Source organism: Zonotrichia leucophrys, chromosome 14 (genome assembly GCF_028769735.1).
Source record: "Zonotrichia leucophrys gambelii isolate GWCS_2022_RI chromosome 14, RI_Zleu_2.0, whole genome shotgun sequence".
Taxonomy (NCBI): Eukaryota; Metazoa; Chordata; class Aves; order Passeriformes; family Passerellidae; genus Zonotrichia; species Zonotrichia leucophrys.
The window spans coordinates 13026332-13049151 of NC_088184.1; the positions used below are offsets into that span (position 1 = coordinate 13026332).

Consider the following 22820-nt stretch of genomic DNA (forward strand, 5'->3'; position numbering starts at 1 on the left):
TAAGTAGGAAAAACACTCATCATAATGGGGTAGGGACTCTGCTCACACTCAAAAATATCTCACTCATCCCAACAGCCAGCCCAGGGGAGGGACACTGGGAATATGTACAGGTCCATGGCTGGACAATTCCTCCATCCCACTGAACCTGAGCCCTGACTCTCACTTGGCTCCCACTGATGGGAATGCTGCAGCTGCCAAGCACACATACAGGGAAATATGGAGGCCAGGAGTGTGCCATCCTCATTTTAAGGATGCAAATGCAAAGACGGGTGCTGGATACCAGCTCCCTGTTCTTCCCCACACCCAGCACCTGCAGCTATTCCACCCACCCAGAAATATTCACCCCAAGTCCGGGGCACTGCAGACTTGGCAGCCAAGGCAAAAATCAAGAGCCAGAGAAGTTTGGGGGGCATTTGCAGTATTTATTTGTTACAGGGTACCCAGCATTCCCTCCCAGACTTCTCCCAGTCTCACCAACCTCCATAAAGTCCTTCCTCTGGTTGGATGCCTGCAAAGCTGTGGCCAGACTCCTGCCTGATTTCTGATCCCAGCGCTGTGATGAAGAGGAAAAGAGGAAACAGAAATGAAAACCTGGTGAATTTGTTATTTTTCCAGGTCATCATCTCCTGCCCACCACATGTGCTTTTGGACCTTCAGCCCCTGCCCATTGCCACTAGGAATAAATCCTGCTGTCAACCAGCTGCACACATGTGCAAAATTCAGTGTTTCTGAGCACCAGGCCCATCCTTCTTACACTTTAAAGATTTGATCTGGATCTTGACACTTTTTTGGGACTCACACAAAAGTCTTTATTTCCTAATACAAAGAAACCCACCCCTCCCTTCTTCAAGGGGCCACCAACACTGGACTTGCCCACACCACAGATGAAAAACATGGGGCCACCCCCTTCAAGGTACCAGTAACGAACTGGGCTTTGGGTGTTTTCCTCATCATTGGAAACAAAAGGGAGCAAGGAGCTTTGCAGCCCTCTCAGCAAAGGAGACCAGCCTACCTTGCCTTCATTGAGTTTCTTCCCAGGGTTGGTTTCTTCTGGGTGATAAAACCATTTGACTCTGACCACCATGTTGTTGCCCCAGGACTCCCACATGCTCTGGATGCGGCCGATGTAGGGCAGGTTGGGGCGGCCGGCGGAGAGGAAAACGGCGCAGTCCCCGATGCGGATGATCTCCTTGCCCCGCACGATGGCCTTGTAGAACAGCTTCCTGGCCTTCCCTTTCATTCCTCGTCTCTGCCAAGAGAGGACCATGCAAGTGGTCAGCCAGGGATCACCCACATTTTCCCTACAAACCAATGTTTGCCTTGTTTGTCCTGCATGCATCCCTTTGTTGTTGGCGGTATTCCCACAGGAATTGGGGCAGAGGGATGCACCACACAGAATGGCTTCCCCAACACAGTGAAAGCCAACTGCCATCTCCCTGCACACGTGGCACACCATGCCAGCAGTTCCACCACCCCAGGAAAAGGGAAGTAGCACCAGAAGGCAAAACCATTGCTGAATGCTGAGCACTACGGAGCGTTTACCTGTGTGGGCTTCCCAAACCACTTCCACAGCTGCCGTGCCGGGAGGAAAGCGGCAATCTTGGGCCTGTTCTCCACGGAGGGCAGGCGCTGGCGCTTGGCCAGCTCCTTGGTGGTGGGCAGGTGGATGCCCTCGCGCTTCTTGGGCCGGCTCTTGTTGCCGCCCTGCGGCGCTGCCGGCTGCTGCTGCGGCTGCTGCTGCGGCTGCTGCGCCGGCTGCTTCTGGCTCTGCGGGTGGGAGGACGCCCGGGATTTCCCTGCCTGCTTGGCTGGCTTGGCTGGGAGGGTTTGCTGCACCGAGGAACTCGGCTGGGCCTCAGCTACTTCATCGTCAGAGCTACAGGAGGAATCTTCATCCGTAGTGGAGGAGGAAGAAGAGCTGGAGCTTGATGAAGAAGAGGTTGATGAGGTGGAGGAAGAGGAGGAAGATGAAGATGAAGAGGAGCTGCTGCTAGAAGAGGAAGAAGAGGAGGAGTTGGAGGAAGAGAGAGGGGTGGATGCTCTTGAGCTGGCTGAGCTGCTGTCCTGGGCTTCCCCTTGGTTCTTCTCAGCCTCCTCTTCTCCCTCTGACTCTGAGCTGCTGTCACTGCTGTTGCTCTCAGACTCCTCCACACCTGCTGGAGCTGCTGCCTTTTCTTCCTGGTCCTTCGAGGCAGCAAGGCTCTCTGCTGAGGCATCAAACTTTCCCCCAAAGCTGGCAGGGGAAGGGTCTCCCTCAGCCACCTTGGCTCGGGAAGATTTCTGCTTGCCCTCCACACTCACTGCAGCAGAATAGCCCAGCCCCAAGAGACTCTTCCCATCTCTGCGACTGGCCAGGTTCGAGTCCTCCAGCATCCTCATCGCCTCCTTCATCTTCTTTGTCTTTGGAGACATCACACCCTCATGGTCCAGCTTGATCAGGATTTCATTGTCATGCTTCCTCTGAGCCTTGACCATGGTGCCAAACTCTTGTGTCTCCTCTGTGGGCCGCCCTTTCTTGGCCTTGGCTTTGGACACCGAAGCATCGCTGGAGCCAAAGGCCGCCAGCGTTCCCGGGAGATCGCCATAGGGCTCCGTGCCCAGGATGCTGCCAAACACAGCAGGCTGGTAAGAGGGTTGGGGGTTGCTGTGCAGCTTCGTGGAGATCTTCATTTTGCTGGCTTTTGAGCGCTTTTCCTCTGTGGGAGCAGGAGAGCCTCCAGTCGGCAGCGGTTGCGATTTTCGCGACCCCTTCATGCTTGGCTTGCTCAAGCAGGCCGGCTTCTCTGGGACTGAGGAGGTAACAGGTGAAGATTCCACCTGCTCCTTCTCTTCAGGCAAGGCAGCCTCTTCTGCAGAGGGGAAAAAACACAAAGACATGATGTTATCCCTCCAGATGGGCTTTATTAGCTCAGACACAACCAGACACCAGTGCTGACTGGTCTCTGGCCAAGCATGGCTTGTTCCTGCCTGCTCAGGTACCCCCAAAGGAGCACAAGGGGTGTCTTCAATGCTCACTGAACAGCCTGGCCTGGTGCCAGTACTTGTGAGAAGTGATGGACAATGCCCAGGGGTGCTGCTGTAACTTCAGGAGAACCAAACTACAAATCTCCTGTACCTTTGGCTCTATTGACAGCTGCAGAGATGCTCAGCTGAAAAAAGGACTCTGTGCTCCACATCCCTGACTGACAGAAGGAGGCTGTCACAGCACAGGCCAGCTTCCAAGCCAGCCTCCTGTAAACTGTAGCCACAGCAGAGGGAGATGCATGGGTGCTTTGCACTCAAGCAATGCATCCATCCTCACCCAAATCCTGCTCCAAGCAACAGCCCTAACTTGGGGAGAACAGTGGGGAACTGTGCAAGGATTCCCTCAGCTCCAGGCCTGGCAGTGTGCAACTTACCAGCTTTGGCCTTGACACTTGGCTTTCTGCCCCGCCCTTTGCCCTTTGACACAGGCTCCTCTGACCCCAGGGCAGATCCCTCTTTTCCTTCTCCAGTGTCTTTGCTGGATTTACGGCTTCTGCGCTTGGTGCTGGGCACCAAAAGGGCAGGGGAAGGCTCAGCACCTGGAACAGGTCAAAGAGATGTTCAAATGCAGTCAAATTACACATAAAACAGAGATGGGATAGAGTGAAAGTATCCCAACCAAATCTGCAACAGGGACTGGGCCTTTTTCCTTATGGGTGATATCCCACCCCAGCTCCATGTTCTGTAATTGATGGTGCAATCTTTGTGACTGGAAGTCTGTGAAATTATCCCAAAATTTGAGGAAAGCAGCCCAAAACTCCATATATGTCAGAGCAGGAAGTGTCTTGCAATAAACTGAACAGCAAGACTCACACTGGATCTTGTAGTCAGGTGGGAGAAGCCGAATGTGAGACAGTGGGATGCGTCCCGTGTCCCCGTCATCGAACTCTACGGTGATGAGATCACCATCTTCCTCCAGATCCAGGGTTCCTGTGGGATGGGGGAGCAGCAGATGGGATTAGCAACAAACATCAGAGTACAAACCCCTTGTAAGGGAAGTGGGGACATGGGGAAAGACAGGGGTGCTGCAGCAGCTGCAAAGCACCCACTTCACCTCTCCTGGGCTGTGCAGGGAGGGCACAGAAGGCTCACTCTGCAATGGAAAGTCCCTGATAACACTAAACCAGCCCACTCAGTGTGAAATTCCCCATCAGCAGCACTGCTCCAGAACATAACAGCCATTCTAGTTTGACTTCCCACCTCTCTCCACTATTTCCCTTTATTTGCAGAAATTAACTTCTCTCCTTTCACTGAAATATCTTTTTTTTTAAGCTGAATTTTTAACTACTCTCAGCCATCATAAACTGCTGTTTTTCACCTTCTCCAAGAGAATTGTGTTCTCAGCCTCTCTTCTTGCATTAGCATTACTGGTTTACACATCATAAGTAATTATTCCCTTCTACATATGTGGTATTACCAAGATCCCAAAAACAACACCAGCCATGGCAGAATTGTCCTGAGCCATTCAGGACAACTCACCAACTTTCTAATGGGACCAGACTGGTGTTTCATTTCAGAACAATAGTTGTGAGTATCCAGGTGATTTAGAAACCTCCACAGCCTCAGAAATAATCGATGCTTGGAATAAATTCTAACTTTCTGAAATGTATTAAATGTCCTTGATGTATTTAAACTCCTAAATTGCTTGAACCTCTTCCTGAACCTGCAGGATGTTACTAAATCTGCATCATTAATGAGAGGGGCATGACCTGGAGGAGAGAACAAGCCAGGCTCTGACTTCCAGGACACTCCCAGCAGAGGTGAGGGCTTGCCCAGACAAGCCTGACATCCCTGAGGACACACAGGGCTGAGACATCCCAGGTTCAGAGCCCAGAGCAGGCAGGGTGGCCTTACCTCGGACAACTGTCCCTGGGTAGAGGCAGCGGTACTGCTGGCTCCAGTAGGCTGCAATCCTCGTGCCCTCGGGCAGGAACCGCACTGAGGGGGGCTTCACATCGATGATCTGCTCAGGGCAAGAGGAAGGCAATCACTGACCACCCTGGCACCAGCACAGACCATCCCAGCTCAGCCGGCATGGAGCAAAGCAGCTCTATGGATGCCAAGGGACATTTCCCTGCAGCTGGAAGAGGAAAGAGCTTCCAGCTAGCCTCCCCCACCCCAGAGCAGGCCATGGGCACCGAGCACAGGCAGCTGTGGCAGCACATACCGCTTCCTGCAGGAGCTGCTCCAGGCAGTAAATGTGGGGACGGTTCCCCCTCTCGCCCTCCACCACCACGCGGTATCTGAAACACAAAGGCTGGGTCAGACACAGCACATGGGAGACACCACCCCCTCCAGGTAACGCCTCCCTCTGAGGGGAGAGCATGTGAGAGCACTTCATGAGAGATAATTGGATTTCCCTCAGTGCTGATAAACCAGAGTGGACTCTCCTTCTCTCCCTGCCAGACTCTGTCAGTCTCTGGGCAGCCAGCTCTACACAACCCCCAAACTGATCCATACAGCAGCTATGTCCCCATTATCTGGCAGACCCCTGGTGGATACAGCAGCCCCTCCACTCACATGTCTGGTGAATGCACTGTCTTGACATGCCCAGCATAGAGCAGTTTGTCATCCATGGGGATGAGGACACGCAGGCCATCCTTCAGCTCATCCTTGTCAATGATGCAGGAGCGGGGAGCTGTGAGGTGTGGGAGAATGATGGGGATTAGAGAGAACCACACATGGGAAAGGGACAGTAAGGGGAGAAGGAAACTTAATAATCCCAGCATCACTGAACCCTCTCATGGTAATAATAACATACCAGTAATGAAAATAGGGCAACTCAGAGACTGGGCTTCAACTAGATGTCAGAGTGAGCCATGCTGATCAGGCTTAGTTTTTACTGAATTGACTGAGAAAGTGGTGTCTCCACTCCAAAGACTCATGGCTTTGGATGAGGAATGTGTGAAAGCAGCACAGTTGTCCTCTGAGCAGCCCTGGGAAACCTGCCCAGCTCCCCTGCCTATAAGATCCTGCCCTTACCTGGTGTGGGTGGCCTCTCAACCAGCATGCTCAGTGGGATGTTCTCATCCTCTGAGAAGCTGCTGTCTTGGTTGGGTTCAAAATCCTCCTCTGCTGCCATGCTCTCCATGAGCTTGCTGACAGCTCCTCCCTTCCCTCGGTTCTGCAGGACAGCAAGCAGCACATCAGCTGGATCACCACAGGAAACAGCCTGATCCCTTCTCACCTCCCTCCAGCAAAAAATAACCTGAGGATATCAGGACAAACCTGCCTCCATCCTCAGCATGGAGAGTTAAGTGGGGGTACCCACACTTTTTGCTGCCTTCATCCCCCAAGCATCACCAACAGTTAACCAAAAGCTATTTCCCACATCCTCACTCTTAGAGGCTGGCAGAGATGCTGTGGAGCTCTAGTTTTGCTCTGCATCACCACAATGCTCCTGATCCTCTGCCTTCCCCAAACAGGCACCAGGCACTGCTCCTATTTCTTCTGCAGTCTCCATGACATGTTCCTTGCTGTTACACACAGACCATAAGCATCACACAGAAATACAGAAATCATGTGAGAAGGCAGCAATGTGTGTTATGAGAGATGACAGGCTGCAGCAGTGGAGCAGGAACCAGCTGTGCCCCAGTGCTGAGCAAGGCCACTCCATCACCATCTCCTTGGTCCTTGCTGTCCATGCAAGCTCTCTCTCCACCCCGTGGCAGCCTTGGAGAAAATCCTGCCTGCTCACTGATTTGGGGGATGAAGGCAAATGAACACCAGGTGGTAGCAGCAGGTACTATCAGAGAATTTTAGGCTTTTCAAACCAGCTCTTTGCCTGTCACAGACGCAGCAAAACCTGCACCTCTGCTTTCCCTCCCTCACACTGCAACAGCCCAGGTGCTCTGCCAGCCACCCTCCACTCCAGCCACACTAGAACCAGCCCCTCACCTCTTTTTTCACCTCCTTGGCTTTCACCTTAGCTTTGCTCTTCTTGGTGGAGCCCAGGGCACTTGCCAGGCTGACCCGAACATCAGAGGGGGAGCTGGGGATGCCAGGAGGAGACATGGATGAGGAGGAGGAGCAGCAGGGCGTTTCTTTACCCTTCTTCCGCTGCTGAAAATAAAAACAAAACACTTCCATCAGTAAAGAGAAGATTGGTAAAGATCTGGGTCCAAGGAGAGGGAAAAGGTGGAGCAAGGCAGGCTATGCACAGGTAGGACTATGTTCAGCCAGCAGTTGGTTCACTGCCCACATCACATCCTACATGTCCCAGCTCTGCTTTCTGGTTTCACACATTTTGGGAAGAGCTTTTCATTGCACTGGAGAGCAACTCCTGCCCATCAAATCTGCCTCCAAAGAGCTCCAAGAAAATCCCAGTTGGCCTCATGTCACAACTCACTTGTCTAACTCTCACCATCAGTGTTCTTCCATAACACTGCCATGAACTGAACTGGAGCCAGAGGGAGCCAAGCATTCAGCTTAGATGAAAAGCCAGTAACTCAGATACCACCGTCACCCCCAGCCAGGGACAGACCTCAGAAGCCACCATGTAAAAGGAGAACAGCCTTAAAGGCCAGTCCGGGGGCCACAGGTCAGCAAGAGGACAACCTCATGCAGAGAGTGGGAGAGAGATTTCACAGGATCTGTTTTAATGCAGGATCATCAACTCTGGCCACCCAAACAGAATAGATTTGGGACATGGAGGGTGACAGAAGTAACCAGCCCCATTCAAACATGGCTTTTACTCCCTGCAAGTCAGATCCAAGTCTGACAGAACCTCTGGGTGTCCAGGGGGCAGCCAAACAACTGCTGAGACAGGACTCAACTCTCCTTTCCCTTAGTGGAGTTTACTGCCCTCCCTTCACCCCCAGCTTCCAAGCATCGCAACACCAATCTGGTTCCTCACCTTGCTGAGCTCCTTCCTGTCCTTGCCCTTGCTGCTCTCCTTTTTGGGGCTCATGGGGGCCCCCTTGCCGCAGCGGCCAGGTTTGGGGACAGGGGTGGAGCTGGCAGGGGCTGTGGATGTCAGCATGGCCGAGGAGGTGGTGGCGTCGTGGAGGAAGATGCGCTCGCTGCGGCGCCGGTTCCACAGGTCGTCATCGCTGGCCTCCAGCCCGAACTCAAAGCTCAGGTCCTTGGGGGATTTGAATTTCTTCAGCTTTCGGCCTTTCTCAGAGCCCAGCTTGGCCTTGTCAGCGCTCCCAGATGTGGAGTCCAGGCTGCTGGGGGCCTGGCTGGCCGGGATGCTGCTGGGCTCCAGCGGCCCCTTCTTGCCGCGCAGCAGCCCCGAGGGAGACTTCTTCCTGATCTTGATCTCGCTCTCCGAGTCAGTGTACTCAAACTCTGTCCCTAGGTGCAAAGGATTGAACCATCAGTCAGAGCCCTGGCTGAGCCAAGAGGGGACACATCCTGCTGGAAACCTCTGGGCTCCATGGGAGATGCTGTGCCTGTTCAATAGAGCTCTCACTTGTTCCTCTTTCCAATCCTCACATCCCTCAGATCTCCATTTCTGACCCATAAAACACTCTGGAAATTCCCTGGAAGTAAGCCTGCCCTGCTCCAAACCAGAGGCCAACAATTCAGGCAGTGTGGTTCAGTGTGTTCCTTGCCTCCATTTTCTCCCCTCTCCCACAGGCAAAACCCTGCAGGGAAGCTCTGAAGAGAAAATAGACTTTAACATGTCCCTCCTCAAAAAGGAGCTGCTCAGCTGAAACGAAGCATAAACCCCACAAGCTGATCCCTGCTTCTCTCCTGGTGGGAGCCCTCTCCAGTTTCACCTTTGTTTCAGGAGAACAATGTCTTTTAACAAATGGAATAAACCCAAATTTCAAGCTTATTTTTTCCCACTGGCCAACAGACACCACAAATCCTTTTACTGGCTCAAGGAGTTGCCTTAAAGTCAAGAGAGGTAAATGATCTTTTGTCTGTGGCAAATGGAATTCCCCTCACACTGGCGTCTGCTCAGCACCACGAGCACAGCAGTACCCAGAGGCCTGAAATTCTGCAGTAATGCCAAGATGTTCCTCACCTTCACTGTGTTCCCCTGAACCTGATAAAGGAAAGCAAGAGGGGCAGAAGAGAAACTGAGGCAGCACCTACATCCAGCAACATGGGCAGGAGGTAGGCAAACAACATTCCCGTGGGAAAATGAAAATGTACATGGCACAAGCAAGGAAAGCATCTTCTCTTGGTCCTTCTCTCAAATACACTCACTTTCCTGGGTAAATTCAGTCTGCAGGAAAACTGCTCTCATCTTCTACCCAACCCTCTTCCCCTGAGACAGCCCCAGCATGGAGAGAAAAAGTGCCAGCATGTCAAAAACAAAGCTGGCAAAGCTCAAAATGAAAAACCCATTGGAAATTAAAACACTCCTTCTCCTCTCTCAGTACTGCATGAGGTAATTTCTAGATGCTTCCAGTTTCAAGGAGGGCAGATTACAAGACAATAAATTCTTAGCAGAGGCTGTTGGAACAAGTTGGCAAAAGCCTAATATAGCATGGAAACAGTGCTAAAACAAGCCAGGCTCCCAAGGAGGACATCATTTTCCATTCTGAAGCATGCTATAAATTCCATTATCACTTAATAAATATTAATAGAGAATTTATAAATGGAACCCATATAGATCTGTCTGACCAGGAACAATGTCACCAATGGGTACTTGTGCAGCAGGGCATGGGGAGGGGAAGAAATGAAACTCCCAACACATTGAAACTGAGACAGAGGCAGGGCAGAAAACCAGATTCTGGCACTGCAAACACATGAGCAGAGAAAGGAATGTTTTTTTCAAGTCTCTCTGGCTGGTTTCTATAAGGAAGCTGATGGGATGGGCTGATGGAAAGAGCTTTTCTTCTGCTTGGGTGTCTGTGCTTCCCTTGGGTATCCAAGATCAGCTGCATTTAGCACATGCTTCCTTCTCTAAAATTTAACAGCACTTCAGTGCCTTCTGCACTCTGTCCAAGGAGATGCAGCATCCCCCTGCTTGCCTTTGCAGTGTGTCTTGTTGAGAATTTGCCAAAAAATTCTCAAGAGAGCAAAAGAGGAAAAGAGGAAACTTTGACAAAGCCACAGCTGTCCCTAGGGATGCCATGTCCATGACTGGCTTTTGTCCCCCTATCAGCCACTTTCTCCACCTTCAGCATCAGGACCAAGCTGCCGAAGCAATGAAAGGGCAGCTCAGTGTCTGGGTACCCAAACTGCTCTCTTGCAGCACAGCTGGGACCTCCCAAACCTTCCACCTTGCCCCCACAGCACCACCATGGGACTCACCCATCAGGCTCTGCCTCTCCTCCTTCTTCTTGGCCTTCTGCTTGGCCTCCAGCTGGATGATGGAGAGCGGAGGGGGAACGATGGGGCTGGGCATGGCGCTGGCAGCAAACCTGGCCAGAAGGCCCAGGCCACTCTCATCCAGGGCAGGTGACGACAGCCTGTCTGTGCCATCCGTGCCATAGTCCTCTGCTTCCTCCTCTTCCTCCTCATCGTCATCATCCTCCTCCTCGGAGCTGGAATCTGGCACGCAGAGAACAGGGAGCGCGTTACAAACCTCACGGAGCTGTGCCCCAGCCACAGCCCCAACCCGGAGCGCAACCCTCCTGCTGCTCTGTGCCCACCAAGGTGGCACTGAGCCACCCAGGACTGAGCCACAGGACGCTGGCCATGGGCACACACGTGTCCTTGCAGCCATAGAGCCGCTGTCACCCTGCCTGCCACCACCCTGTAAGGACACAGCAATGCAGGGTACGGCAAAGATGACCCACTCGGGGCAAGGGAGGGAAGAGCAGGGTGCTGGCAGATTTGAAAAGGATGCCAGGCACCCCTTCCCTACAGCTTTCAGGAGGAATTAAAAGCTTAATTCCTTTGAAAATCCCAACCTGGGAGCTGTGGGATTCCCCTCCCGCCCACCAACACTTCCTCCATAATGAAATCCATTAGTGTAATCAGAACCAGAGATCAGCAGGGAAGGGGAATACCAGAGAGCAGCCTGAGCCATGGCGGGAGGCAAGGGGAACACAGAGAGGAGAAGGGGCAGGAAGCAAAAATGCAAAGAGAGGGGGGAGAAATAATAATTCGAAAGCAATGGATTTGGAATGCATAAGGGAGGAAAGTGTGGGTAGTGCTGGAGACAAGGAGCAGTGTTTGAACCCTCTCCATGCCTTTCATTTCCCTCTCTACAGCTCAGGATAGGGAAGCCCAGAGCTCAGCACAGGCAGGAAGAGCTGCTCACAGCCAAAATCTAATTCTGGCAAAGAAATCACCTTCACTGCCTGCCTCAGCTGCCACCTGCAGAGCAGTGGGCTGGGAGTTTCCTCTAGGGTGTGTACACAGCAGGTATTTTGGGGGTAGATGCTCCAAGAGTGGCACCTCTCCCTCCCTACAGCGCTTCCCAAGGGTCTGTCAGCAGCTCAGAGGCAATTAATTTAACAGCATCTCATCCAGTGAGCGCTGGTGAGCAAGCCACTTCACAGATGCACATGTACCACACACACACATATATGAGCACACAGATCTATAAAAATATATATATTTAACTGCAAAACGTGGGTCTGGAAAAGATATTTCATTTCTTTTGAAATTGAGGGCTTAAGTAGGATCATTGAGGCTGCTGGAAAATTTCCACCACTAGCAGGAGCCCTGTTCTGAGCCCACTCCCCAGCTCCTACCAGCCACTATCCTTGTGTCTGAAATCCAGCCAAATGAGAAAACAGATCCCTTCAAAATGAGCTGGAATGAACATGAAAATCCTTTTCTTTTCACATATGCCCTCTGGGATAGATAAAAACGTCCTCAACACTTGGTTGCCCAGAAAAAAAAAATACAATAACACAAGTGTTATTTTTCCATGATATTAGAAAGAACAGGAATATCAGAAAACAATGTTCTCATTCTTGTATTTTATAAACTGAGGTAACTGGCAGCTTTTTTTGCCTTTTTTTTAACATGGATGGCTTATCTCTGTAGCATACATCTGATAGTCAGAGAATACTAATTTTTAACTGCATAAAAATTGCTTCCCCATTTCAGTTGCTCAGACTCATTCCTTGTGATATAAAAATGCTACTAAACCTACAGTCCTGCAGTCAATACCAAGAAATCCACAACCCTGTTCACTCCTTGCATAAAAACCACATGCAAAAAAAAAATCCACAGCAAATTGGGATCAGATTCCTTCCCCTTCCAGAAAACGGGTCACAACTGCTGGTTTTAAATCACATTTTGCCAAAGAGAAAACAAATCCAGATGAACTTTATTCTGAGACGTGAAAACCACCTGCCTGAAAAGCAGCAAAACCGTGCCTGAGTTCAGTGACACCCTGTGGTGTAGGAAGACCTTCTTCATCCATCCCATCTAGCTCTGAAATTCAGCAATTTTCAGCAAAAACCGGGGGGAAAAAAATTAAAAATCAATCTGTACAGCCCCTCATGCCAGACCTGAGAGCTGGCTGAGCAGAGAGTGACTCAGTGAGCAGATGGGGAGGAAAATGGGGGGAAAAAATGGGAAAGTTTGCAGAAAAATCCATGATCAGTCTAGCCCCACTGGCTCAGCCCCACTCACTGCTCAGCATCACATTCCTTCAGCACTTACACACTGCATGTGCAAGGGCAAAAGGGTGCCCTGCAGCTCCAGTATTTCAGAGGCACTCAGGTAGAACAGATTTAAAAGGCAGGATGGCAGAGGCTGCTCTCAGGCTACAGAAAATACAGAGCACAACGAGGGGCCTGGTGGTTATTGCAGCCTCCTGCTCACACACAGCGTCACGCTACAGAAAGACAACTCAAGACAGTCCCTTGTCAGCATTTTTACCACAACACTTATATTTTTATCTGCAGGAGATACAATTTCCAGCCTGAAAATAACCCCATTTTAACACATTCACAGCACAGATCTATCCTCCTCCACCTCTCATGGAGAGGATAGATCTTGCTAACCCCACTCCACATGCACAACACAATCCCTGCTTCTCTTCTTGCTGACTTTTCCAAGGGACAAAAAGTAACAAATGAAGCAAAAGGAAGACATTTGGGGCTCTGCTCCAAGCCCACATGCTTCTAAAGTAAGTCCCCAAACTTCTGGCCATGGTGGCATGGTGCTCTCTGTCCATCTGTAGGGCTCCTTGGAGAGACTGGTGCCTGAATTTAATGGGAAGCAGAAGTTTCATTCCTACTGTACCCAAACTATGTGTGGGTTTAAAATTAACTATGCACAGATGCCTTCACACAATTGAAGCCTCAATATTTTTTCTGCCCTGAAAAGGTGATTTTTAGCTAGCAAGGGGGAAAAAGGCATTTTTAAAAAAAAATTATGTTTTCCTTCAATGGTAATTCTGTTCACACTGAGAGAGGGTAAAGGAAAAAAATGCTCAAAGTTAAAAATATCTTTTCTAATTGACATTTTTATGTATATGTGTGTATATACCCACACACGCAACCACACGTGTACATACACAACTCCACAGCCAAAACAAACAATACATTCGTATTTAAATGCTACTGATGCCACATAAACAGGAGCCAAAGATAATTTTAATTTTTACCTGCACTGAATTAAAACCCAAACCCAGCTAAGAATACTTAGTTTTCTCATTGCTTTTAACAGCTAAGCTGCCATGGTATTTTACTGTAGGAGAGCAGTAAATGAAGATTTGTTAATGATGAACAGAAATTGGTTAAGCAATTTGGTTTTTAGAGACTGATGTATGTAACAAGACGAGTTGAGGGGGTGTGAAGAGGAAAGGCTGGGGAAGGGAGGGAGTAAAAACACACACTTAAAACAGTCATTTCACATTGTAAAAATAAACAGCATGATTTTCTCATAACACCAAGCAGGTCTACAGCATACAAAGCAGGCTAAGTACAGGCAGACTTTAGACAGCTACTGGGTCATTAACATCTGATTTCTGCAATCTGTCCAAATTCTGGAGATTACTTATTTTTGAGTGCCCAATTTAAGACTGTACCTTTTTTTTTTCCAGATAAGCCAATTCTCATCATTGGAAGATTCTTCCCCTCCACATGTGCTGTGCTGTTGACTCCAGAAGTGCTTATGAAAAATTTTAAAATATTACAACTATCACATGGGAATGTGTAGGGAACTGGTTACACATCACTGGTTTCTTTGGTTTTTTGTTTTTAATTAGGGTAAAATCATCCTCCAAGTCAGGAGAAAGAGAACAGAGAATAAGGTACTAATTTTTTAAGGAAAACAGAGTATGGAGGAGGAGGACTTATGGGTCTTTGGTTTCAGACAGCTCAAGGAATTACGTATCCTGTTGGGCTTTAGCCCACATTAGCATTTTCCTTTCCAAGGTCACTGGATTAAAACCCACAAGCTTTGCCTCTTATCAGAATGGCAATGTGATGTTTGGTCTGTAAGAAAGCAGTGTCCCCCCTCATCTGTGTCTAACCAGATGACAGAAAACAGGTCTTCCTGCATCTAATCCCACCTTTGGCACAGATACTGCAGGGCCAGGGCCAGACAACATCCCTGACATGGGGACATTTCTGCACCAGAAACCTTTAAGGTTTGCATCTCAGACTCATCCACAAATCCTTGCCCTGGCTGGGCTAAGGGGTTCTCCAAAAGTAGTTCTGCAAGCAGCAAAGCATTTCTGGAGTCCTCAGACACAAACACACACGTGCAAACCTTCCATGTGAGACTCTTCATGGACAGAGAAACTTGAAAGCGGACAGCAATCATTTTCAAAATTAAAATAACCAAGAGAATGCAAAGAGCTACGTGTCATTATTCATGGAGGCAACAGCGAAACGTCTGAGGCTGACAGATGACATAAAGAAAAGTTATTTTGCCTACCTACATAACAATGGTCAAGGTTCAGGTTCATGGCTAGTGACCCCTCGCTGAGAAGTGTCTGCCCTACAACCAGCCAACCACTTTGCTTCTTTAGTGCAGCGTGAGAGCAAATGCAAGAGACCGACACAGACATTCAAAGCATCATGGATAGGGGCAGGGGTGAAAGGGTTGGTCAAGCAGCTGCAAGGAGAAAGCGAGCACTTCTAGAAAAGCTGAGGTTATTAATCGGTTTAGTATTCAGGGAAAGCCATCAGAAACCCTATTACCCAAATATCCCTTCAAGAAATGATTCTGACAACAACAAAAAAAAAATTAAAAAAAGAAAAATTCATTTGCAGGAAAAAAAACCCCAAATTGTAACCAATAATCCCTTCCCGCCTCCCTCTCCATACCCACCTCCCACCCCAGGGGGTTTTGCATCTTTGGTTTCCCCACCATTAAATGACACCCCAAAGGGATTTGCAATGCATTTCCCCATTTGTTCCAGATTCCCCAACCTCCTCCCATACCCCCTTCCCTCCCCAGATTTTATCCCATAAAACTGGGATTTTTAGTTCATTTCTTCTAATAAAGCAGATAGGTTACTTGAAAAATAGACAAAGGGACAAGTTACCTCTCTGCTTACCTGGAGCAAAACCAAAAAGCAAACCCAAAACCCCCCTCAAGAACTTGGCACCTAAAAGGGATTGATATCCTCAAAATTTCCAACAGCAGCAAAACAAACAAAGAAAAGATGCGGGAAGGAACAAGAAAGGGAAGAATGGAAGTTAACGCAGACTCTTCATGGAAATGTGGCAATCTCAGCCTTACATAAAATTCACTCTCCCCACAACTTTTTGGGTTCTCTAAAGAACAATTTTTCTTTTATTTTCTTTCTTTTTTTTGACATATGTATTTCTCTTTTGGGTTTTCTTTGAAATGCATTGGTGGGTCCAGCCCAGAGCCACATCAAAACAAATCAACATTCTGTATCTTTCTGCCATGTTTGATAATTTTCTTTTTTTTATTTTTTCATTTTTAGCTTTAATTATCTTTCTTTGGAGGTTGGGTTTGGAGGGAAGAAAAAACCAAACAGGTGCACGGAGGAAATTAACATCAAAAAACTCAAAAAATAAAAAAAAAAAAAAAAAAACCAAAAAACAAAAGCCAAACTATCCAGCCCTGTTTTTCAATTAACAGCCCTGAGCAGTGTAAAACACTAAAAGGCTTTTGCTGGGCTACATCCAGCTCTGCCATGTAACTTAGATAACAACTGGGGATGCTCTTGCTTTGCATTCAGCCCAGCCAAGCTGGTTTCTTTCGGGAGCTGAGGGCTCATTAAAATGACCTTTCCCCATGATTATTATTTAATGAGTGCGCTCTAAAACAGAAACCCCTTGTGTCTCTGGAGGAAAAGTCTCAAGTAATCTCTTTTCCCACTGAAGTACTAATGACAGGCTGACAAAAAAAAAAAAAAAAGCTGCAAGAAAAAAATTGGGTTGAGGGTGAGGGAGGGAAACTGGAGAGTCAAATTTAATGCAGTAATTGCCACATCCTTGAGCACCGTGGGTTACGTCTGGGCATCTGAAAAAAAAACCCTACCACCCAAAAAGAGACACAAAAACTTGACATTTACGTTTTAAAAAATTAAAAAGCAAAAATTCTGCCTGTTAAATACACCCTGCACCCTCCTGCAGCAGCAACAAGGAGTCAGTGCCTCCATGGTTTACGTGCCTGGAGAGAGTCTAACAGCAAACAAACTGAGAAATATAAAACTAAAAATGGGTGAACAAAAAAAAATTAACTTAAAGGGGTTGGGGAGGAAAGGGGGAAGCCTAGGCTTTATCTGGACAAAGGCAGCAGGGATATTTGAATAATAGAGAGTACCCCAGACTAGGTTAATTCCAGTTCTACTGATGGGGAGTGGGAGCAGGAGGGGGATGCAGAGCAGGATGGAGTGAAGCAGCAACCTAATCGCCTGATAAGAGACACAGCAAGAGAGACAAGGTACACAGGTTTAGTTAAAAATGAACTCGGTATGTTTAATAAAGCTTGGTAAACCAAATCGCAGTACAAACATCAAGTCACACGGCCACACAACAGTACCCCGGTAATAAAAAAAAAAAAAAAAGAAAAAAAAAAGGAGGGGAGGAAAAAGAAAAGAGGGGGTAATAAAAGAAGAAGGAAAAAAAAGAGTGGTAAGAAACAGGGGAGGGAAAAAGAACAAGGAGGGGAAAATAATAAAGGAGGGATAAAAGGAGGAAAGTAATTAAAAAACTCCTTTCAAACTTCGACAAGGCTCATGCCAAAATAAAATAATAATAATTAAAATAATAATAATAATAATAGCAATAATAATAATAATATAATGGTGGTGGTGGCAGCAAGGAAGGAAGTGAGGTTAAAACTGAAGGAGGGAGGAAGGGAACAGGAAAGCAGGGAGAGGCGGACACTAAAACCCAGTCGATATAAAAGCTCTAAAAGAGCCAGCCAGTAAAAATATCACAATGATACAGATACAAAAAGGATAAAAAATAACCATTGGGGTGATAAAGCAGGCTACGCTGCCAAGGACAAAGATGGCCGCCCTGGCTCCGACCATCAAAATGGCTGACCCCGGCCCGCCAGGCCCCTCGGCCCCACCCCGCTCCCACACGGGCTGTGCTTGGGGGTGCGTTTGCTAGAAATTAATAACCTTGATCGAACGAGTCCTCCGAGGAGTCGCTGAAGGAAGATCCCGCCTCGGCCTCCCTCAGCAGCAGGCAGAATGGCTGCTTCCGCCCCGCCGCGGCCTTGGGCCTCAGCGGCCGCCCTGGGGCCACCGCGCTGCGCGGGGCCGCCCTGGGGCCGCCGGCCACCCGGCCGCCCTTCCTGGCCGTCGAGCTGTACAGGCCGGGCGGCCGCGGCTTGGAGGCGGACGGGGGCTGCGCCGGCCACTCGTCCCTCAGCGATCCCTCCTCCTCCTCCTCCGAGTCCGTATCTGTGGTCAAAGCGGGTGGGAAGAGCGTTACATCACCAAATGGGGTTTGGGGATTTTGGGGGGTTTGGGTGCCACCACTGTCCACCCCTGCCCAGGTGCTCCATCGTAAGCCTTGAGCTCAACAAACACAGAAATTCACATTTCCTTCTTTCCATTACAAACGGACATTCTCCACCTCCTTGTCCTCCCTTAAGATCCAAGGAGTGTTTTTAGCTTGGCAGCAGAAAAATGAAGCAAACATTTCCACTATGAAAATGTCCACTGAAGGCAACAGCACTGTCAACAACTGGGCCATCAACCTGAATTTGTCTTGGCTATGGTGACATTCACCACTCTTGACCTGAATCTCCTTTTCTACACGAACTAGCTCTCACAGAGGGTTTTCAACACGTGTGGTTGGAGCAAGCCCAGCTGCCAAGGAGGCAGGATGTCTAACTCCAAATGTCTGACTCCAAACACGCTGCCCCAGATGCTCCATGGCGTACACTGCAAAGGAGCAGGGACCAAGCTGCTCCTTGGTCTGTGAAGGATGGCTTTACAAAGCTGCTAAGCCTTGTGGGTGGTGAGAAGTTATCTAGATATCCCCTCTGGCAGCTGATGAGAGGGACAAAAAGAACATGGCACCCCTGGATGCAACAGAAGCGGGTGTACATTGTCACCTCCCCATTTGTGGACATGCCCTCAGCTTCACAACATTACAGACATTGTGCCATCACTCCTCAGCTCCACTGCACTGGGTTGTGGAGAGGAAGACAAAGAATGGCAAGTTTAGGAAGCTTGAAGACCAAATATGCAAATTATTTTGGACACTTGACTTTTCTTAAAATTTGAGGGAGTAAGATACTCAGTCTGCCCTTTGGATCCGTGCCCAAAGCTTTCAGGACTCCAGGTAGACAATCCTGAGGTCAGGAAGCAGAAGGACTTGGCGCCAGTCCTGCTTCTGCTTCTCCTTCTCCACATGAGCAGCCCAGCAATCATATGAGGTGCTGCCATATGCTCAACCTGCCTCCCCAAATTCACCATGCCTGAGTGACCAAATGACAGGCTGAGGCCCTTCCTTTGAACCTGCACACAGCTGAAAAACCAAAGCTGAGCTGTTTTCTCAGTTGCAATAATACTGAGCTGAGATCTGAGTGACAACGGGGAACACTCCCACATCAGGAGACTCACTGGACAGTGGTCAGATAGAAGCTCTCTTAGGTCTGGGAAGCAGTTTTTGTTCATGAAACCACAGTGCCAAGTGGGAAGGCACTGTAAAAGCTTCCTCTGCCATGAGCCAATGCTTTAGCTCCACCAACAGCCCATCCTTTATCTTCCCATTAGCTCCAGAGCCCACAGTTCAGGAGACACGTGTCTGTCCTTGGGAGTAAAGCACACTCAAGAACAGAACTGCTGGGTACTGTGTACAGCACAATAAGCCAAAGGCTGTGTTCAAGTCCAGTGGACACAATGACTCCTATTTTGCCACATAAATGGCTAATTTCATGCCAAACATTTGTTCCATTGGAGAGTCCCTAGCTCATCTTCCCCATTAGTGAAATTTCTAAACTAGTGTTGCACCAAGAGATGTATTTGTTATGCACACAAACACCCCATAAAGGTTTTAACATGGCTTTAAATAGCTGCAAGCAAGGGGAAAGATGCGTGTGCAAGTGAGCTGAGACCATTACACAACGGTCTCAGACCATAAACTCTGCCCCAGTGTCTGCCTGAACTGTTAAAGACTCTCCTATGTTTGATTCTACTGTTTTCCCAACACTGGAAATTCAGATTTTTCCTTCTGTAACAGGGGTCAGTTGGAACCTTCACTTTGGGCATACTTTGGGTTTAGAACTAACAATCACCACACTGATGTGGGGTGGGGACAAGCACTGATGAGAGCCATGGGAATGCCCAGCACAGCCAGCCAGGAAGCAAGCCATGACACTGAAGGGCAGGAGGACACTCAGGAACAGTGTCACAGCCAGGCTTTTCCCTTCCAACACATTCCATGGCATCATCCTAAAGCCAAGCCCACTGCACTCAACAAGGACTTCAACAGTCAACTACCTCCTAGAGAAGAGGCTCCACCTGCTCATCTGCCAGGTAGGACAGTGTCTACTCCCACCAAAAGAAAGAATATGGGTCAACTTCTTCAAGTGTTTTCCCCACTGATGATGAATATAACACAGGTCAGGAAGAGACACACTGATCATGGCTTGCCCTTGGACAGCAAGGTGGGCACACAACCCAAAAATACAGCAACAGTCACTGGGAGGAGGAGGAGGTCACTTTTCATTCATGAACAAAACCAGACTCATCCGCAAGACTCCTTTCACTAGCCCAGAAACTCCCACCACAGCCCTCCTAAAGACAGAAGAGATAGAAAAGAGGTTACTTACTATAGGAGTAGCTGCTAACTTCAGATATTGCTGGTGAATGGGAAACCTTGAGCTGATTTTTGACTTTCAACCCCACCTCCATCTTCTTCATTTTGGCAGTCACTTTGTTTTTACCTTCCTTGGCTGTTTTCAGTGACAGGCCCAGGTTCTTGGCCAGGCTCTTCTCCTCCTTGCTTGGCAGAGCCTCATGGGCTGTGAGGTACCTGCTGCCACCTCCACTGTTTTTGAGCTTTCCCCCAGAGCTCTCAGCAAACTTGAAGGGGGATTTGAGCTTGTCTTGTTTGGTGAGAGACAGGGCCTTGTCAAGCTTGCTGGCCAGCTGCTCCTGATCTGATGGCACCTTCTTCTTTTTGAGCTTTAACTGCCAAGGTGAAAGGAAGAGACAAGGTGAACACGGAGCAGATGTCATAGGAGACCTGAGAGATTTTACTAGCCCTCCAAATTATCTCATCCATGTAGTTAATAAAGCCTCAAGGTGATAGTTTTAGCCCCCCAGCTGCCATAACCCATCATGGTTCCAGGGAGGAAGAAGAGGAAGATGTCAGCTAAAAGTACAGTTTTACTGAGCATTACGAAATTGCGAGATTAACTTAGAAAACTTGAATGTTCTTCCAAAAGAAATATGTTCATAGAACAACATACTTTGGAGTTCTTTTTTCTCTACACCACCTGGTTTTTAGGGTATGTTTGTGCTGGTTTTACAAGCTTTTCTCTAAATCACAAGGATTAAAAATCTTCTTTACCCAAGAGCCAGCCAAATAAATACGGATTTCCACATAATCAACCAGCTCCAGAGGCTGGGATGCCAAAAGAACCCAAATATCTCTCAGCATGAGCATCAGCACCACTGTACTACAGCCAGAGTTGTTACATCCTTTTCAGTATTTTCTCGCTTCTTGAAAAAACCAAATATATTTTACATGTGCTACAGCTAGATAACAGCAGCTCTAACTCAGTACTTTGCCTGCATGCATTTTGAATTTCATCACCAGCTTAAAGCTCCAGTAAATATCTCACTGCCTCAACAGAAGCAGAAAAGCCTGCGTTTGAAATAGTAAGGCTGTGCTTCCATTCCTCCCTTGCTTTAGGGGATCCATTCCCCTGTGCTCTCTCAATAGGCAAAGGGGTAAGAGAAGCCCTGCTCTGGACTCAGAGCCAGTGCAGCACTGAATGCTCTGGCTGCCTCCAAGGCACTGGACTCTGCTGTTCTATCTCTGCAAGCCAACATTAGCCCCTCCACTGCACACAATCCTCTCTTGAGGAGCACCTAAACCCATGTGAACTAAAAGCAGACGCTGAAAGATCAGGAGTCCAAGCCAACACCAGCAAAGCAGGAAAGAGATGGGCTTTTGGCGCGTGGCTCCATGCTCCCCACGAGGGCACTGACCTCATTTGAGAAGCTGGGAGCTGCATCGTGCTCTTCCCAGCTTGGGTTCTTCCCTTTCATCTTGCCACTGCTGCTCTCCACATCCTCGTCCTCCTCTGGGATGGCCCCTTTGTGCCTCTTCTTCATGCCCTCACCAGTCTCAGAGTCTTCAGAGAGCAACAAGGACTTGCTCAGTCTGCAAGCCAAGCACAGGATGGGTCAAGGTGGGGGGGCTTTCCTCCCTGTGATCCCCACCAAGCTCCAAAGTGAGGTTAAATGCCTCCCAAGACAGTGGGGATCCTCAGCAGGAGCCAAGTCTACTGTGAAGTGACAGCAGCTCAGCCAAGGTTTTCCACCAAACAGGAGAGCCAAGGAGCCCTTTGTGCACGCTCCTGGCCACCAGGACAGGTGAGGGTGCCTGAAATCAGAGACCTGCAAGGTGGTCTCTACAAGAACGTGCTTGGTGTTTTGGTAACAGCCACCAAAAAGTGCCTGATTTGGTAGAGAGCAGCCACAGGAAGGATGACAGCTGAGGTGGCCCTTAAGGTCTTTTCCCACTTCTACTTCCATGGATTCTGTGGGTGCAGAAAGAGACTCCTGAGGCCCAGGGAGGTGCCTCACTGCCCAGACACTTTGGTTTCTTTGGAATGAGCAGGAGGTGGCAAGGAAATGCCACATGGGATGACAAGGAGGGACAAAGGCACTGCAAGGACTGGCTCACTCCAGACTCCAGGTCGGGCCCTTTGTGAAAGGCATTTGTGATCTACACCATTGGAGTTGCTTTGGGATTTGGGGGGAAAGGAGAGGGTAAATAAATAAGAAAATAAAATAAAAAATAAAGTAGGTGAGACTATAAGCACATCTTTCCCGGCTCCCCAGCCATCTCCAGTCACTATCTGATGGATGATCACTCAACACCTCAGGATTCCTACCAAGCTTCCATTTCAAGCTCTCATATGCTGCCTCCTTCACCCTAAGCCTGCTGGTCAGACCACAAAGCCACTGACACGGGGCAGCCTCCTCAGCTTCCAGGCATTTCTCCTCCTTCTATCCTCTCTGCTGACCTGCACAGACAGCTAAACCAACACCTCAGGTCCTGGACACTGGCTGAGGATGCACCTCCACCTCCCAGAGCAGCATTCCTGTGATCCAGGGACATGCACACACAACACTGTCACACACCCACACATGCACAGCTCCAGCTGCCTCTGGGTGCCTCCAGCCTGGCCAGCCACCCAAACACAAAGAGCAAAACACAGAGCCACCAAGAGGACAGATTTTCAGAAGCATTGGTCAGTGGGAGCTGGGCACCTGACTCTGATTTGCAGTCTTGAAA

At 48.9% G+C, this 22820-nt stretch overlaps 1 protein-coding gene across 5 annotated transcripts in view; it reads right to left on the reverse strand.

Annotated features, from left to right (window-relative positions):
- Positions 1-22820, reverse strand: part of TNRC18 (trinucleotide repeat containing 18) — a 54745-nt gene that overhangs the window by 2413 nt on the left and 29512 nt on the right. For 4 of the 5 annotated variants that reach the window (XM_064726005.1, XM_064726002.1, XM_064726006.1 and 1 more), the window contains 15 exons: positions 21506-21680; positions 20119-20479; positions 17453-17737; positions 10240-10479; positions 7880-8322; positions 6922-7086; positions 6007-6148; positions 5545-5662; positions 5192-5267; positions 4879-4987; positions 3838-3954; positions 3399-3563; positions 1543-2849; positions 1013-1249; positions 479-553 (listed from right to left, as the gene is read on the reverse strand). In XM_064726005.1, coding sequence (XP_064582075.1) covers positions 479-553; positions 1013-1249; positions 1543-2849; positions 3399-3563; positions 3838-3954; positions 4879-4987; positions 5192-5267; positions 5545-5662; positions 6007-6148; positions 6922-7086; positions 7880-8322; positions 10240-10479; positions 17453-17737; positions 20119-20479; positions 21506-21680 — 4015 coding nt within the window. The remainder of the gene's footprint in view (positions 1-478; positions 554-1012; positions 1250-1542; positions 2850-3398; positions 3564-3837; positions 3955-4878; positions 4988-5191; positions 5268-5544; positions 5663-6006; positions 6149-6921; positions 7087-7879; positions 8323-10239; positions 10480-17452; positions 17738-20118; positions 20480-21505; positions 21681-22820) is intronic. The other variant, XM_064726003.1, reaches the window with a different exon arrangement.